The 18,448-nt window shown below is 52.2% G+C and overlaps 1 protein-coding gene across 1 annotated transcript in view; it reads left to right on the top strand.

Annotated features, from left to right (window-relative positions):
• EPHA2 (EPH receptor A2) overlaps positions 1-15,548 on the top strand; it is a 32,838-nt gene extending 17,290 nt beyond the window's left edge. Inside the window, exons 3-18 of the mRNA XM_073570231.1 lie at positions 571-638; positions 1,264-1,927; positions 9,894-10,049; positions 10,128-10,460; positions 10,541-10,665; positions 10,760-10,919; positions 11,045-11,144; positions 11,294-11,349; positions 11,433-11,558; positions 11,870-12,055; positions 12,138-12,199; positions 13,212-13,421; positions 13,773-13,922; positions 14,005-14,198; positions 14,280-14,435; positions 14,666-15,548. Coding sequence (XP_073426332.1) covers positions 571-638; positions 1,264-1,927; positions 9,894-10,049; positions 10,128-10,460; positions 10,541-10,665; positions 10,760-10,919; positions 11,045-11,144; positions 11,294-11,349; positions 11,433-11,558; positions 11,870-12,055; positions 12,138-12,199; positions 13,212-13,421; positions 13,773-13,922; positions 14,005-14,198; positions 14,280-14,435; positions 14,666-14,771 — 2,852 coding nt within the window. The 3' untranslated portion in view covers positions 14,772-15,548. The remainder of the gene's footprint in view (positions 1-570; positions 639-1,263; positions 1,928-9,893; positions 10,050-10,127; positions 10,461-10,540; positions 10,666-10,759; positions 10,920-11,044; positions 11,145-11,293; positions 11,350-11,432; positions 11,559-11,869; positions 12,056-12,137; positions 12,200-13,211; positions 13,422-13,772; positions 13,923-14,004; positions 14,199-14,279; positions 14,436-14,665) is intronic.
• The last annotated feature ends 2,900 nt before the right edge of the window (positions 15,549-18,448 follow it).

Here is an 18,448-nt window from a genome sequence, read left to right as displayed (position 1 = left end):
GTAATGTAAATGCCGGCTCTGCCGAGCGCCTCTACCCACAGAATACCTCCAGTAATGGCTGCTACAGCCGGGTGGGTACACAGATGTCCGTACTCCATGGCTGACCGTTTCCCCATCAGCGCTGCTCCTGGACTCGATGTGTCCAGATGAGGACGTGAGGGTAGGTTTTGGTTTCATTGCGTCTGCTCTGGTGGGGGGAGTAGTAGACTTTAGGCCAGAGCTGCCGTTGTATGGGGCGATGCTTCCGTGAGTCAGCTTTTTCCTGCCCGATATTCCCGTGCTGACTCGCTGCCCGTGGATATGGTTTTGGCTCGGTGTCGGGTGCTCGTCTGGGCTTGTGATTAGGTGTTATTAATGGTGGAGGAATGCGCCCTACATCGTCGTTACATAACCGCACAGCTGGCTTCCATTAAATCCCCTGTCCTGCATACAGGCAGGCGGCATGCTAGTACTTGTGTCAGGCCTGAATGCATACACAGGACACTACATCTGACTGTATAGAGTGACCGAGCTGCCATGGATGGCGTCTTCCACTGCTGTCACTGACATCCCTCTTCTCTTCTCTTTCAGTCATGCTGCTGGATTTTGAGAAGATGAAGGGAGAGACCGGCTGGCTCCCTAACCCATTTGGTAAAGGGGTAAGTAGAAGCTCTCCCTGTTAACACCCGGCCAGTGACCCTGCGTCACCCTCCTCCACGCACGAGGGACGCTGTTTGTCTTTCCGATGGCGGCTATTTGCGGAGTTTAATAATTAGTCGGTTAGTACCATCTCCCCTCCTATTTGGAGAGGGTACAGGTTTGGCGCAGGTGATGACGGCCACAGGGAGCTCTCATTAATTTAGTCGTGTAGGTCTGTGGCCCTCTTTACCCAGGATCCTCCTGACATCCCTAGAAAAAAGCAGAGCACCTGCTCCATTCCTCTGGGGAACAGAGATGGAAGGGTTAATTATTGTGATGACAGTGCTAATCCTAGCGACTCGTCCTAATCAGCTGCCACTTGACGCTGACCTTCAGAGTGAAGTGGTCGCCCCAACATGAGGCGCTGATCCTGGAGGATAATTGTTGTAGTCATTGGGCACCGGACGTGGGAAAGCCGCTGCCTGTGGCAAAGCCGCTGGCCGTGGATCTCTAAGGCAGGGAGCAGGCGTCTATGGCAGCAGCTGGTTAGGATTTGCAGTGTTCAGCCTGGCACGCCCTGCAGCCACAACTTGTGACCCCAGACTGGGGCTGCGAACGTCTTACATTGTCATATGTCTCTTGCAGTGGGATCTCCTTCCGGACTGGAAAAACGGCAGCGCCATCTTCATGTATACTGTCTGCAATGTGCAGGAAGGCGAGCAGGACAACTGGCTCCGCACCAGCTGGATCTACCGCAGCGAGGCGCAGCGCATCTTCATCGAGCTGCACTTCACCGTTCGCGACTGCAACAGCTTCTCAGGCGTCTCAGGGTCTTGTAAGGAGACGTTCAACCTGTACTATATGGAGTCAGACATGGACATCGGCATCAACTTCCAGAAGCGACTCTTCCGCAAGATCGACACCATTGCACCCGATGAAATCACTCTGCAGGACGACATAGATTCCCGCAATTTGAAGCTAAACATTGAGATCCGATCTGTGGGGAAACTGACCAAGAAGGGCTTCTACCTGGCTTTCCAGGACATCGGCGCCTGCGTGGCGCTGCTCTCCGTCCGGATATACTACAAAAAGTGCCCAGCTGCTGTACAAGGAATGGCGTTGTTCCCAGAGACCGTTGCTGGCGCTGACTCGCAGACCCTGGCAAAGGTTACGGGGAAGTGTGTGGAGAACTCCGTGTCGGTTGGGGATGATCCCAGCATGCATTGCAACACAGATGGAGAATGGCTGGTTCTCATTGGACAATGCGTCTGCAACGCCGGATACGAGAAAGTGGGGGACGAATGTCAAGGTAAATAATATTATAGTCTGATCATATCGGCCTGAATGTCTGTGCCCAATAACAGATTACCGAAACAGTGGAGTCTGTGTACATACATACCATACATTACTCCAGAGCTGCACTCACTCTCACTATTCTGCTGGTGCAGTCACTGTGTACATAAATTAATGATCCTTGCTTTCCTCATCTGGTCCTGTTCCTGGCACACATGGACGCTCTTGCAGCTTCAGGTCTGAGGTATGCGATGACGGTTGGGACCTTCTCCTGGGATTTCTGTCATCTCTCTGATCCCGGCTTCCATGTTGCCGACTTCAGCCATTTGCCGGACAGCGATCTCGTCTGCTGCAGGGAATATGTGACACCAGCTGTGTGACATGTCTGAGGTGGCATTGCATGTAGATTGTCTGATGGTGCACGGTGCGGGTGACGCTGAGCGGACGCAGTCATTGCCGATCACTTATCCCACGGACAGTACATGATCCATAGTAACGTGCAGAGGACACAGCCGTAGAGATCAACAGGACTGGCAGTGCCATTATTAACCCCGTACCCACAGCCGGTCAGTCTGCCATTTCCTAAGCTTCCTATGTTAGGAGTCTCGCCATGTCCTTGTATGGTCCTGGAGCGGAGGAGGAGACCAGCCGTCCCCCCAGCTCCACATGCGGGAGGGGGCCTCCGCCCGAGATTTGTCAGGAGCCTCCAGATAATGAGACTTTTATTAGAACCAGGTTGTGTGTCTGAATTCAGCACAGGAGGAGCAGACGGGAGCCGCAGGTGTCTGCACCCAGCACCGCAGGATTTATGCTCCGATATGTCAGGAATGAGGAGAGGTGGGGTCTGCAGTATGAGACCTCCACGTCTGGGGTCTTGAGCTGTAAATGGAGCATGTGCATCTGTACTGTGCGCGTCACTGCCACTCTCTGTGTTCAGCCCTATTCCTCTCTGCTGCTCTCTTTATTCAACCCCATTCCACTCTCTCTCTGCTGCTCTCTTCATTCAACTCCATTCCTCTCTCTGTATTCTGCCCAATCCCTCCTCTGCTACTGCTCTCTGTATTCAGCCCCATTTCTCTCTGCTGCTCTGTATATTCAGCTCCATTCCTCTCTGTATTCAGCCTGATTTCTCTCTGCCGCACTCTGTTTTCAGCCCCTTTCCTCTCTCTGCCGCTCTCTGTATTCAGCCCCTTTCCTCTCTCTGCTGCTCTCTGTATTCAGCCCCTTTCCTCTCTCTGCTGCTCTCTGTATTCAGCCCCTTTCCTCTCTCTGCCGCTCTCTGTATTCAGCCCCTTTCCTCTCTCTGCCGCTCTCTGTATTCAGCCCCTTTCCTCTCTCTGCCGCTCTCTGTATTCAGCCCCTTTCCTCTCTCTGCCGCTCTCTGTATTCAGCCCCTTTCCTCTCTCTGCCGCTCTCTGTATTCAGCCCCATTCTCTCCGCTGTCTGGGTCTGAATACAGGCAATGTCCTGCGAGGCCCCTGGAGTCCACTGTCCCCTCCTCGCTGAGGCCGGACGTGCTGGCACACTGTGCAGGGATGTGACCCCGGGTTCTGGGAACACAGATCTGCAGCCATGTTGGTGTTTGTCTTTCTGTAGTCACTCAGTACAAGTTCCCAGCACGTTCTCATCGGAGGGCAGATTGGCCATTCTGGGGTAAATTTTAGGCTTTGTTTTTGACTGGTCGCTCCTTGTATGATCGCCCTGGGAAATGTGTGTCTCATGTGTCCACATATTGTGAGGATAAAAGCCCTCCTTACATCAGGATGTGGCCCCTCATAGATCTCATCTGAGGCAGGTCACCATGTTTGAAGTGAGGTGGACCTGGTTGTAAGTTATGGACCTTGTGGGTGCCAGTCTCGGGTCTGATCTGCCGCTCTGTGGTTTCTGTCAATATTAGAAGCCATGACATGGATGTGGCCGCAGCGTCAGTCCTTATGGATCCCCCTCCCCCACTGTGACCTGGTGTTTTGCGCCCTCTTCGAGGCGTGTGATGAGGACGCGGCCGGGAAGCGATTGTTCTGGATGTGTCACCGTCTTATTCAGCGCACAGGTGATCCTCCAGGCCTCCATTAATCTCTTCTGATCCGTGGGAACAGGGCGGTGCCGTAAGTGAGTCGCACGTCTCCACAGGTCACCCGAGTCCTCGCCCCTCATGAAGTGTCGGCAGGTGTCAGACCTCCAGGAAATGAGATTTGGAGGCCGCGTCCTCACATCGGCCGTGTTGGGTTTCACTTCCGAGAATTTACGGATGTGTTTACGTAGGAGCCTGGCCGCTCGCCAGCAGTGGTGTTCTCCCTGGTATCCGCTACTTCCAGGGCTCGGCCATCTTGTCAGCCATGTGTATGTCTGCCACAAGGCCCTGTTCTGGGCGCGGTTACCTGTAGGGATCCAGTTATGGTTATAGAGGGTGTACACAGACATCAGATATGGCCCCTGGTTATCGGCCATGGGGTCACAGTGATTGTCTGGCATAGCTGTCCTTCATCGGGGGTAGTGACTTCTCACGGTTTCCGTTGGCAGCCGCTCGGCCCGGTCCGGGGGGTTGTTCCTGGATGAAATGTTGCATTTAGCAGCGATAATCGCAGAAGGAAGCGCTGCTTCCTCCTCACATCCTGAGGTCGGGAGCCCCCTGAACCGCCAGCAAACAGGAAGCGGTGATTGTGCGGGATATCCGACGTCGAGACTCTGCGATCCCACAGGTTAAAGGCGCGGATCCACATTCATTATATAGTCACGGACGCGATCCTGCATCATCTAGCTGCTCCTCAATTCTGCAGGAGTGAAAAGGGTTAATCTTAGTTTCCTGCAGTATAAATATTCTGGAACATGGAGCTTTGGTAAATGCGGAAATTGACTTTTGACCGCTCCTTTGTCAACAACTTTAGCAGATTTTATCATGGCCGGGTGTAGAGCGGGCTATGGGCTTATTCTACTTGATGGGGGGGGGGGGGGGGGGGCTGCAAGCTTCTTCCAAAATGGTGGAAAGCATTGACCTTTCTGTGGATTGGATTGTTGGGGAGGAGGCGCTATTGTATTGGAGTGTATAGGGAATGTTGCGCTTTGCACATGGTGACAGGTTGTACTGCAAGTGACAAACGTGTCTGTAAACTTCATAAGATTTATGGGAAGCCCCTCCGCCGCTGTTAGGGAGGCTCCTGACATCTTGGCTTCATTCTTAAGCTGAGTGTCTGCATTGATGTGGGGGTGCACTGGAGATTTTGGGTAATCCCCCTTTAATCCTGCAGGTATCCTATATACAGGCAGCTTCGGTTTATGTTGGTACTTTGCCGAGGGGTGCGGGGGCATCATACACTGGGCTTGGGACGTTATCTCAACCTCTGTCGCGTGTTCTCGCACAAGGAGACTTGTCCTGATGTCTAGGATTCCAATCAAGATTGTGCTTGTTCTGGGCTGAGCCGGCTGGCCGTAAACTCGTCTCCTCCAGCTGTGAGCGTGGGACAGGATATCTGCAGGAAGGTGGGGTGATAGTCCTGACCCTGATGGCTGCTCCGTATCTGCCCATTGCCAGAAGCCCACACTCCCCCAGAGTGCGGCCTGCCCGCCCATGCCAGGTGCCTGGTGCCCACTCATTAGTACAAGGAGCCCATGTGTCTTCCTTGGGCTGTAAGTGGCGTTGTCCCTCCACACAGTCCTGTTCCAGCTGCACGTGGGATGATTGTGCCTTTACCCACTGCTTACGTACGAGGCCTCCTGACAGGCGTTCATTGTGGCAGGGCACTGGCAGCGGGCAGTCCAGGGCAGGTACCAGCTCCAGGGACCCACAGACAAGGGCTTTATTATCGGCATTATCGACCTTGGCGTTTGTGTCTTTCTAACAAATTGAAGTCAGAGGTCAAAATGGGAGAGTGACGTGGGGGTAGGGAGCAAGGGCCCAGGGCGCCATCCTGTACAGCTCCTTGGAAGGAGAGGTCTCCACCGGGGTCACGTGTACCTGTCACTGGCGATTATCAGAGCATGGCTTGTGCACAGAGCTAACGCTCTAATCCTGAGATGACAGTTCAGGGTCTGGTCTCCATACTTTTTTTTTTTTTTTTTGCCTATGCACGGAACTCTCTCTTTATGGGGAGATTCTGTACTGCTGTCATGTGATCGCCTCACATCGTTGTCGTCTCTCCAGGTTCAGATGTGACGGTGCTGATTGAGGTGTTATATGGCGGCTCTGTGGGCTCCGGTGTGACGGTGCTGGCTCTGTGGGCTCAGGTGTGACGACAGTGATTGGGGTGTTATATGGCGGCTCTATGGGCTCAGGTGTGACGGCGCTGAGTGGGGTGTTATATGGCGGCTCTGTGTGCTCAAGTTTGACGGTGCTGGCTCTGTGGGCTTGGGTGTGACGACAGTGATTGGGGTGTTATATGACAGCTCTGTGGGCTCAGGTGTGACGGCGCTGAGTGGGGTGTTATATGGCGGCTCTGTGGGCTCAGGTGTGACGGTGCTGGCTCTGTGGGCTTGGGTGTGACGACAGTGATTGGGGTGTTATATGGCGGCTCTGTGGGCTCAGGTGTGACGGCGCTGAGTGGGGTGTTGTATGGCGGCTCTGTGGGCTCAGGTTTGACGGTGCTGGCTCTGTGGGCTTGGGTGTGACGACAGTGATTGGGGTGTTATATGACAGCTCTGTGGGCTCGGTGTGACGGCGCTGAGTGGAGTGTTGTATGGTGGCTCAGATGTGACGATGCTGTTTGGGGTGTTATGTGGCTGGTCTGTGGGCCTTTGTGATGGTGCTGATTGGGGTGATCTATGGCGGCTCTGTGGGCTCAGGTGTGACGGCGCTGAGTGGGGTGTTATATGGCGGTGCTGATTGGGGTGTTATATGGCGGCTCTGTGGGCCTGGATGTGACGGTGCTGATTGGGGTGTTATATGGTGGCTCTGTGGGCTTAGCCCTGGCACTGTTTGTCCACAGCCCGTGCCTGATGACTTGGGACGGTTGCCAGGGAGGATGCCTGCTGTTGGGTGCTCGGTGTGTGGCTCGTCCGGGTGTCCCACCCCCTTCGCAGTGGAGCGAAACCCTCCATCCTTTGATTTCTGGAGGACAATGCCGCTGTCTCTCTCGGCCATTTCCCACGGACGCTGCCGTCTTGCAATCAGAATGAATGCTTCCTTTTGAGGCCGTGTCATGCCCCCGCCCGAGTCCTGGGGAAGCCCCCCCCGCAGCTGGCAGATGCTTCGGCCCCTCCTCACTTATCCTCTCCATTGTCCCCCAGCCCATTCACGGCTTACAATGGCTCGGTCTGGTGTGGAGATCGTCCTTTATGTTTGTGCTGCCGACAAGATGGGTCAAGAGTTTCCATTTGACCTCCATCAATCTGCTGGGAGAGCTGAGTGACGGGTGCGGGATCCGGAGAGGGGGCGTGCGGCTGGGGTCCCTCCATCGCGTATCTCTGTGTTTCTTCTCTCGCTGCCTCATTTTCTCCAATTCGTTCTCAAGAATAATGAAAAGTAGAGTAACTGCCCGTAGCAACCGAGCAGCTGTAAGGTGCCTTTGGCTGGATTCTGGTTGCTATGGGCAACCATCCACTCTTCCTCTGTGTCCTGGAGTCATCCGTCGTCGTTCTAGTCTCTGCTGCTCTCATGGGGAGATAGACCCTCGTCCCCAGGACGTTTCAGAAGTGCTCAGTGCATTGCCACTTTCTATCGTTGTGCTGTCATCACGGCTCTCGCTCTTCTGCCACTTTTCTTGTGATATAAGCGTTTTGCTCCAGGCAGGAAACCTGCAGTTATTTTAGGATTTAACCACTTGTTGCTCTGCTCCTCCTCACCGGTTGTTCAAAAGAATGGGGGAGGGTTGTGATCCTCTGCCTGTGATCTGCCCCATCAGCTGCAGGTCGTGAGGACATGCAGGTATTTTAGGTGATAGACCGTATTGTTGTGATCTGGGTTGGGGGGGGGGGAATCCTCGTCCGGGAAGGGGGGCACATACATAGAGAAGCTGAATTGTGTTCTGGGCTCAGGACTCTGCAGCTTCACATCTGTCTCCTATTTGCAATGTGATGGATTTCGGCATCTTTTCTCCGCCGTCGTGCTCCTATAAGGTGCTGTGAAATCTGTGACTTTCGTTTCCCCGTCTGGCCCTCGCACTATACTCCAGCCATAAAACCCCTTGTCAAATCCAGCACAGAGTGCCGCTGTCACATCTATGTTTTATGAGCCTATGAGCCGTGATGTGGGAGGGCTGCTCCGCAGCCGTGAGGTCTTGGGTCGGGGAACTGGTTTGGCAGGATAACTGGTGTCAGAGCTGCGCCTCCTACGAAACGCTGGACGAGCCTCCATCTACTGACCCGCTCAGCCGCCATGGTAACATGACCACAAATCCTTGTGCTATATCTCGCTGTATAACAAGCAGGTCGGGTGGTCTGCGCCTCATCTACGTTTTCCCGCCATATACCGTGTGTAGATGGTATCTGGGAGTTGGCCTGAGGTCTTCATCCACAGCTTCTATTTACCCATTTCAATCTTTTCACTAAAGTCTCTAATGATCTACTAACAGCTAAATCAAATGGTCATTACTCCATGCTAATTCTCTTGGATCTCTCTGCAGCATTCAACACTGTGGATCATCAGCTCCTCCTCACTATGCTCCGTTCCATTGGCCTCAAGGACACCGTTCTCTCCTGGTTCTCCTCCTATCTCTCTGACCGCTCCTTTACTGTATCTTTTGCCGGTTGTTCCTCCTCCTCTCACCTTCCCCTTACTGTTGGGGTTCCTCAAGGATCGGTTCTAGGCCCCCTCCTCTTCTCCTTGTACACTGCCCCTATTGGTCAAACAATCAGTAGATTTGGTTTCCAGTACCATCTCTATGCTGATGACACCCAATTATATGCTTCTTCTCCTGACATCACGCCAGCCTTTCTAGAAAACACCGGCGATTGTCTAAACGCTGCGTCTAACATCATGTCCTCACTATATCTGAAACTGAACCTGTCAAAGACTGAACTCCTTGTGTTTCCATTTCTGTGTGTGGTTCCACTATTACTCCCCAGCAACATGCCCGCTGTCTTGGGGTCATACTTGACTCCGAGCTTTCCTTTGCCCCCCACATTCGATCACTGGCTTGCTCTTGTCATCTGCACCTTAAAAACATTTCTAGAATTCGACCTTTTCTTACTTTTGACTCTGCAAAAACTCTTACTGTTTCTCTTATTCATTCTCGTCTCAACTATTGTAACTCTCTTCTAATCGGTCTCCCTCTTACCAAACTCTCCCCTCTCCAATCTGTTTTGAATGCTGCAGCCAGAATCATATTCCTCACCAATCTTTACACCGATGCCTCTACCTTGTGCCAGTCATTACACTGGCTACCCATCCACTCCAGAATTCAGTATAAACTTATTACCCTTACCCACAAAGCCCTCCATGGCTCGGCACCACCCTACGTCTCCTCCCTTGTTTCAGTATACCACCCTACCCGCGCCCTCCGTTCTGCCGATGACCTGAGGTTAGCATCCTCAATAATCAGAACCTCCCACTCCCATCTCCAAGACTATACACGTATTGCGCCAATTCTTTGGAATGCACTTCCCAGGTCAATACGATTAGTCCCCAAGCCCCACAATTTTAAGCGTGCCCTGAAAATGCATTTATTCAGACTGGCCTATCGCCTCAACACATTAACCAAATCTATCCCTGTGTGGCACAGCCAAAAGTTTTACCATAACCAGGTTCCCCGCATCATGTTCCCACATGCTTTATGCATCCATTAGCCCTCTGTGTCTGTACTGTTACACACTTAACATTATGGCTGGTCCATACAATCAGGGCAACTGTTACCACCCACCTTTCTTGTCTACCTCTTTCCTCATAGACTGTAAGCTTGCGAGCAGGGCCCTCATTCCTCTTGTTATTTGTTATCATCTATGTGATTATTGTTATGCTGTAATGTCTATTGTCTGTACAAATCCCCTCTGAAATGTAAAGTGCTGCGGACTATGTCGGCGCTATAGAAATAAAATTTATCTTTTCTCTGCAGCCTGTAAAGCCGGGTACTTCAAGGATGAGGCCTCCAACAGCCCCTGCCGTCCCTGCCCCGACCACACCGATCCATCCGCTGAAGGCGCTACTTCCTGTCTGTGCCAAGATGGCTTCTTTCGAGCGACTACGGATGCTTTCTCCTCACCGTGCACAAGTACGTCATGGAGGCTGTCTTTAGCGTGGGGACATATGGACTTCTTCGCCTACCTTCTAATTGTTTGCTGTGTTGTAGGTTCCCCATCGGCTCCTCGTGACCTCACGGCTGTCGGCTCTGGGTCTAAGATCATGCTGCACTGGTTGCCTCCCAGTAATAATGGAGGCCGTGAAGATGTCATCTATGTGGTCACCTGTGAACAGTGCTTGCCTGACCAAGGAGACTGCCAACCTTGTGATGCCAGCTTACGGTACTCCGAAGACCCACTCCACCTCATAGGAACCTCGCTGACTGTCAGCGACCTGGAGCCGCACCTAAACTACTCCTTCACTGTAGAGGCCCGAAATGGCGTGTCCAGCCCCAAATCTGGCCGCAGCTACACCACTCTGCGTGTCAGTGTCAACCAAACCGGTAAGTAGCTTCCGGTGTCCGATGTGTGATGAATGTAACTGTGAAGTCTATGGGGTGTACTAACTTCTTATCTCTTCTAGAACCCCCCAAAGTGACCTCTGTGAACCTGGATAATCGCAGCAAAAACTCGCTCAGCCTGTCCTGGTCCGTATCTCCACGGCAGCAGAACCGGATCTTGCGCTACGAAGTGGCCTATAATAAAAAGGTAAAGTGCCCTGTACGTCCCGGGTATTGGGGGGGGGGGACACCGGCCCACTCCCTGTCCTGACACTCCTTCATTGATTTTCATTCTTCTCCAGCATGATGAGAAAAGTTACACCGTCCATCGCTGTGAGGGCAACTCGGTAACGCTCGGAAAACTCTCCTCCAGCACGACGTACGTTGTGCGAGTCCAGGCCCAAACCCCAGAAGCTGCCGGGACCTACAGCATGGAGTACGAATTTGATACCCTCCCTGAAGGTGAGTCTGATGAATGAGTCCCATTAGTATGAATGGAGGCGTGATTTCCCCATTCACCTTATTGATTTCAGATCACGGGTCTCATGATTTTTTTTTTTTTTTTTTTTTGGTCCTTTCACATTTAGAGCCCGAAGGTGCGAATCAGACGGCCATTATCGCAGGGGCAGCGACTGGTGTCGTAGTCATCATCATTGTGATAATCATTGTGATATTTCTCCATCGAAGGTACGCAGGATGGCCCCTTCTGCCACCTTCTCCTGTCTCCTCTCTATCCCCCTCCTGTCTGGCCACCTCCTCCTCCCTCTCTGGCCTCCTTCTCCTGCTTCCTCTCTGGCCTCCACTTCTTGTGCTGACCTCTCTTTTGCATATTGCAGTAGGAGAAATAGTCGCAGTCGCCAATCCGCTGAGGACGTCTACTTCTCCAAATCCGGTGCGTTGCGAGTTTCTTTCCTTTTTGGTTTATTGTTTTGTCTTCTCGCTCTCCTTTTCTGCATTTTTCATATTTCTCTACAGAACAACTGAAACCTCTGAAGACCTATGTGGACCCCCACACGTATGAAGACCCTAACAAGGCCGTGTTGAAGTTTACCACTGAGATCTCTCCTAATGCAGTCACCCGTCAAAAAGTCATTGGAGCAGGTACGGCTCTGCAGAGTACAATACTAGTCAAACCGAGGACCAGCACAGCGGGCTCAGCTGCGGGGGTCATTACGGCAAGATTACAGGGGTGGGGGTAGATGACGTGTGCCAACATATAATTCTGTGCCGTGCATTACGAGTGTCTTAGTAGACCTGCGGTGACTGATGACGGGGGGCAGAACTGTCAGCGCAGCTCCGGAGGCGATTCTGAAGATCACATGGACAGGAGCGGTGCCCTTATGTCTCAGGGGTTTCTGCATAGCTGATATTCTGGTTGAGCTGAGATTAATTTGCAGACCCTGTCTTTGCAGGGGAGTTTGGAGAAGTTTACAAAGGGATTCTCAAGCTGCCTGGAAAGAAGGAGACTCCAGTGGCCATTAAAACCCTGAAGGCAGGCTATACAGAGAAGCAGCGCAGAGATTTCCTGAGTGAAGCCAGCATCATGGGGCAGTTCTGTCACCACAACATCATCCGCCTGGAAGGAGTCGTGTCCAAGTGTAAGACGACTTAGTCCGTCGCTCCTGGCTTCTCGGTGGCTAGATGTTGGCATTACGACTCACAGACGCTTTGTTCCTGCAGATAAACCCATGATGATAATCACAGAGCACATGGAGAATGGAGCGCTGGACAAGTTCCTGAAGGTGAGAGGGATTGGGCCCAGTGCTGGGATGGGCTGTGATATGAGTGGGCACAGTGACTGAGATCAGTGGCTACTAACACGTTACTGTAGGGCAGTGATGGCGAACCTTTCTGAGACCGAGTGCCCAAACTGCAACCTAAAACCCAATTATTTATGACGAAGTGCCAACATGTGCCAAATGCCCCATCACGATCCCCTTCATGTAGAAATATGCCCCATCATGATCCCCTTCATGTAGAAATATGCCCCATCATGATCCCCTTCATGCAGAAATATGCCCCATCATGATCCCCTTCATGCAGAAATATGCCCCATCATGATCCCCTTCATGCAGAAATATGCCCCATCATGATCCCCTTCATGCAGAAATATGCCCCATCATGATCCCCTTCATGCAGAAATATGCCCCATCATGATCCCCTTCATGCAGAAATATGCCCCATCATGATCCCCCTTCATGCAGAAATATGCCCCATCATGATCACTTCATGTAGAAATTGTGCATTCCACCACCTCCATCATTTCCTCCTCCCCTTCATTGGCCCTCTCCCCTTCATTGGCCCTCTCCCCTTCATTGGCCCTCTCCCCTTCATTGGCCCTCTCCCCATCCTTCTCCTCAGCGGCCACACACACACACCAGCGGCCAGACTCACCTCTCCGCGCATCGGCAGCTTCCTTCCTCTCAGACAATGAGCGGCGCGGCCGCGTGACATCATCATTCAGCTCCGCGGCCGCGCCGCTCAATAAGTGGGAGGAAGGAGGACGCTGCAGCTCCGGAGCAGTGAGGTGAGGCCGCGTGCCAGCTGAGAGGGCTCTGCGTGCCCTCGGTTCGTCATCACTGCTGTAGAGAATGTAGATGGTATACACGGTAGGACGTCATTGTCACACCAGTGGTCAGTCTCCCCTATAGCCCGGGCTGTATTATAACAAGCACTTGATTGTGAGACCAGTACCCCGAGCTGCCGGAGACATTGTCCTGGTTGGGTTTGACGCTTTCTCCTTGGTTTCTACAGGATAACGATGCGGAGTTCAGTGCCATCCAACTGGTGGGCATGCTGCGAGGTATCGCCGCCGGCATGAAATATCTCTCTGAGATGAACTATGTTCACCGGGACCTGGCGGCTCGGAATATCCTGGTGAACAGCCAGCTGGTGTGCAAGGTCTCTGACTTCGGACTGTCGAGGGTCCTGGAGGATGACCCCGAGGCAACGTATACAACCAGTGTGAGTTTCAGGATTTGGAGAGGTTCAATCTGGATCACACAAAGCAAGCTGGGTGTCAAGAGGGTCCAAATCCAGGGCTCAGGGAAACCACAAGGCACTGATCCAATGGGAAATTGTATCCTGAATGTTGTAACCTGTCGTCAGTCCGTGGGGAGGGTTGTTACAGCTTTGTAGTCCATGAAGCAGATCCTTTAAGCAAACAGGTGGATGTTTTGGGCTCTCCTAGGATTAGGACACTGCTTGTCTTGGGATCAGCCTGTTTTTCTTGGGTGGAGACCATCCTCCTTGTGGTCACGGGGACGTCGCATCTTGGAGATGTTCACCGAGACTCACTTCGAAGTTCTCTCATAGGGTGGCAAGATCCCAATCCGCTGGACGGCTCCTGAGGCAATCTCCTACAGGAAGTTCACATCGGCCAGTGACGTGTGGAGCTACGGCATCGTCATGTGGGAAGTGATGTCCTTCGGTGAACGGCCCTACTGGGAGATGTCCAACCAGGAGGTAGGTGCCGTCTGCACCGCTGGATCTCAAAGACTGCAGATGTAATCCAGACCAGTCACTGATGTCTTACCACCCCCCCCAGGTCATGAAGGCTATAAATGAAGGTTTCCGCCTGCCGGCCCCAATGGACTGCCCTTCCGCCATTTACCAGCTAATGATGCAATGCTGGCAGCAAGAACGCAACCGACGGCCCAAGTTCGCCGACATCGTCAGCATTCTGGACAAGCTGATCCGAGCCCCAGACTCGCTTAAGACATTGGCTGACTTTGACCCAAGGTAAGTGCTACCACTTCCATGCTCCACTGAGCCTGAATACTAGAGCTGTGCCCCCAGTAAACCAAGATTACTCTACCTCAGGATCTCCATCCGCCTGCCCAGCACCAGCGGGTCCGAGGGTATGCCGTTCAGAAGCATCGCCGAGTGGCTGGAGTCCATCAAGATGCAGCAGTACACCGAGAGCTTCATGTCCTCGCAGTTCAATACCATGGACAAGATCATCCTGATGCACCAAGAGTGAGTGTTGCCCGCCCAAGGGTAGGGACCACCCATCTGCCAGCTCTGACACATTACAACCAACCCCCTGGTGTGAGAAATATTAGGTCAGGGCCAGTCTTCAGCCTCTGCATGTATCAATCACTGCCAGCAAGCAGAGATATTGACAGTGGAGAACACAGGACCTCAGGTGTCTGGGGGGGACATGTAATATCCAGGTCCTTTAACCCTTTCCTGTGTTTTTTCTACAGTGATGTCAAGCAGCTGGGCATCCGCCTCCCGGGCCACCAGAAACGCATCGCCTTCAGCATCCTGGGGCTGAAGGAACAGGCGAGCCAAATGGGCATCCCTATCTAAGAAGTGGTGCCCACTCATTACTGGTGACCACCCCATTGTCAGACGGCAGGGCCCGACATGGCACTGGACCAGGACCGTGTGTGCTGCTCGGAGGGCCCCCGCTTCTTACTTTTCTTCTGCGGGGGTCACGCAGCGTCTTGCAGACACCTGACATCGGGACCCCTGCTGATAGGGATTCTGCAGTTTCTGGACATGACAGCACTTTCTATATAGACATAAGTATGGAATAATTCCTGGTGTTCTGCAGCCCCCGCTCTCCCTGAGACGCAGACATCTGCCCCTTTAGGCATCGTGGGTAAAGGACTGCCCAACGTTGGTGTCTGAGGAGAAGTGATCCTTGTAGTTGTGCAGTTCTGTGACACGGTACAGGCCAGGAGCCACATTTCGGGGCACAGATGTGAGGTTTGCGGTGTGGCTCGGCCCCTGGGCATTTAGGCCCATCCCCCCCTTTCCTCCTAAAGACTGCCGGGCGATGTGACTGCACCAACCTCCGACCCTGGATCTTGTGCAGGATATTGCACGAGTCGCTCGCCCATATTTTTTTTTTTTCTCTGCTGTGACCTCCGGGTGACAGCCCGTCCGGCCACCTCTCTAAGTGCCTGACGAGGGAGATTTTTTGTTTTCTAACTTATTCTTGTGCCTTTTTGTACTTGCAACACTCCCCAGTATTATCGCTGTACGTTTGTTTCACAATTATTTATTTTTTTATATTTATTATGGGTTTTCTGGACGATTATAAGATTCTCAGAAATAAACCTGCAAATAGTTTTCCAAAAAGTTCTAGTCCTTGTGCCGTTTTTATTCTGCATGGTGGCGAATAATGACAACCAGAGAACGGCTCCCCATGGAGAGCGAGTGACTCTCAGGGGCCAAGTATCTCTGGGGTCCTCATGTAAACTACATGACTCAGCACACTGTATCACACAGGAGAGGATTAGATACACTGCTCAGCAGTCAGCATCACACAGAGGATTACATACAGAGCTCAGCAGTCAGTATCACAGGAGAGGATTGGATACAGGACTTTGCTGTGCCATCCTGTTGATTCTTGTAGTCCCACAGTGGGATACCACAGACAGGCTTTATACACTGCTCAAAAAAATAAAGGGAACACTTAAACAACACAATATAACTCCAAGTAAATCAAACTTCAGTGAAATCAAACTGTCCACTTAGGAAGCAACAATGATTGACAATTAATTTCACATGCTGTTGTGCAAATGGAATAGACAACAGATGGAAATTATTGTCAATTATCAAGACACCCTCAATAAAGGAGCGGTTCTGCAGGTGGGGACCACAGACCACATCTCAGTACCAATGCTTTCTGGCTGATGTTTTGGTCACTTTTGAATGTTGGTTGTGCTTTCACACTCGTGGAACCATGAGACAGACTCTACAACCCACACAAGTGGCTCAGGTAATGCAGTTCATCCAGGATGAAACATCAATGCAAGCTGTGGCAAGAAGGTTTGCTGTGTCTGCGTAGTGTCCAGAGGCTGGAGGTGCTACCAGGAGACAGGCCAGTACACCAAGAGACGTGGAGGGGGCCATAGGAGAGCAACAACCCAGCATGAGGACCGCTACCTCAGCCTTTGTGCAAGGAGGAGCACTGTCAGAGCCCTGCAAAATGACCTCCAGCAGGCCACAAATGTGCATGTGTCTGCACAAACTGTTAGAAACCGACTCCATGAGGATGGTCTGAGTGCCCGACGTCCACAGATGGGGGTTGTGCTCACAGCCCAACACTGTGCAGGACGCTTGGCATTTGCCACAGAACACCAGGATTGGCAAATTCGCCACTGGCGCTCTGTGCTCTTCACAGATGAAAGCGGGTTCACACTGAGCACATGTGACAGACGTGACAGAGTCTGGAGACGCCGTGGAGAGCGATCTGCTGCCTGCAACATCCATCAGCATGACCGGTTTGGCAGTGGGTCAGTAATGGTGTGGGGTGGCATTTCTTTGGAGGGCAGCACGGTGTTGGGCTGTGAGCACAGCCCCCATCTGTGGACGGCAGGCACTCAGACCATCCTCATGGAGTTTTTCTAACCGTTTGTGCAGACACATGCACATTTGTGGCCTTCTGGAGGTCATTTTGCAGGGCTCTGACAGTGCTCCTCCTGTTCCTCCTTGCACAAAGGCTGAGGTAGCGGTCCTGCTGCTGGGTTGTTGCCCTCCTACGACCCCCTCCATATCTCCTGGTGTACTGGTCTGTCTCCTGGTAGCGCCTCCAGCCTCTGGACACTACGCTGACAGACACAGCAAACCTTCTTGCTACAGCTCGCATTGATGTGCCATCCTGGATGAGCTGCACTACCTGAGCCACTTGTGTGGGTTGTAGAGTCCGTCTCATGCTACCATGAGTGTGAAAGCACAACCAACACTCAAGTGACCAAAATATCAGTCAGAAAGCATTGGTATTGAGATGTGGTCTGTGGTCCCCACCTGCAGAACCACTCCTTTATTGAGGGTGTCTTGAGAATTGCCAATAATTTCCATCTGTTGTCTATTCCATTTGCACAACAGCATGTGAAATTGATTGTCAATCATTGTTGCTTCCTAAGTGGACAGTTTGATTTACTTGGAGTTATATTCTGTTGTTTAAGTGTTCCCTTTATTTTATTGAGCAGTGTATTTGTTGGATGCAGTCGGATACGTGGGAAACAGATGTTATTAATGGCAGTGAAGCTGGGTAGTGACGGCCGGGGATCGGGGAGGACGGCTGTGACTTTTCCTCCTTGTTGTTATCAGCTTTCTGATGCGCGCTTTATACTGTTTTCTCCTCTGGATTCAGGAGCAGTGCTCTTTGTTGCATCATCTGCGTCGCTGCATACTATCCACATTATACAGTGGTCAGCCGGCCTGGGAAGTCTGAGATCTGATGGTGGTCTCGTTTATAGCATCGACCATTTCTAGAACTGAGGCGCCATCATTAAGAGGATTCCCAGACTGTGGGTCTAATTCCTTACTGCTAGGCCCGAGTTCAGACACCAGCAAGTATGGACCCTGATATGTGGACCCGACATCAGTCCACACTTGCATCGTGTCACTTATGTCTGAATTCACACTAAGGCTATGTGCATACGGTGCGGATTCACCCGTGGATTTTGCAAAAGCCGCAGGTAAAAAGACCTGCGGATTTGCTCTGCGGTTTATCACCTCCACAATGGAGGAGATGGCAAACAGCAGCGGAATCCACAGAAAAGAATGACATGTCAATTCTTTCTGCGGATTTGAAACCGCAGCAAAAACCGCGTGGAAAAATCCGCACAGCGGTTTCAATTTTCCATAGGCTAGAATGGTACTGTACATCACCTGCAGATCCGCAGCAGAATCCGCACCGTGTGCACAAAGCCTTAGATCTCTGCTTGCTGTCAGCCCAGCCTGCTGTATGGCTCACACAGCTGAGGGTTTGTTACTAGTGGATCCAGACAATGCTTCGGGCTCCCCAAAGAGTTACCTAAAGGTGATCCCGAGGCCGTGGGAAGATTTGGGGGCCACAGATGGGGAAGGTTTTCCTTAATTGCTTGAATGAATTTGAGGACGTGAAGTCTGGGGTGCGTGGGCCGCTGCCCTCCCCACCATGGTGCTGGTTACGCCCGATCGCGGCTTCTACCTCGTGATGGATTATAATTACAGACTCCGGCAGTCTGAGCCAACGTAGCCCAAAATGT

The sequence above is a fragment of the Dendrobates tinctorius genome, unplaced genomic scaffold (assembly GCF_039654945.1).
Source record: "Dendrobates tinctorius isolate UK_male_01 unplaced genomic scaffold, ASM3965494v1 ptg000028l, whole genome shotgun sequence".
Taxonomy (NCBI): domain Eukaryota; kingdom Metazoa; phylum Chordata; class Amphibia; order Anura; family Dendrobatidae; genus Dendrobates; species Dendrobates tinctorius.
This window is presented reverse-complemented; position numbering and strand designations above follow the sequence as displayed.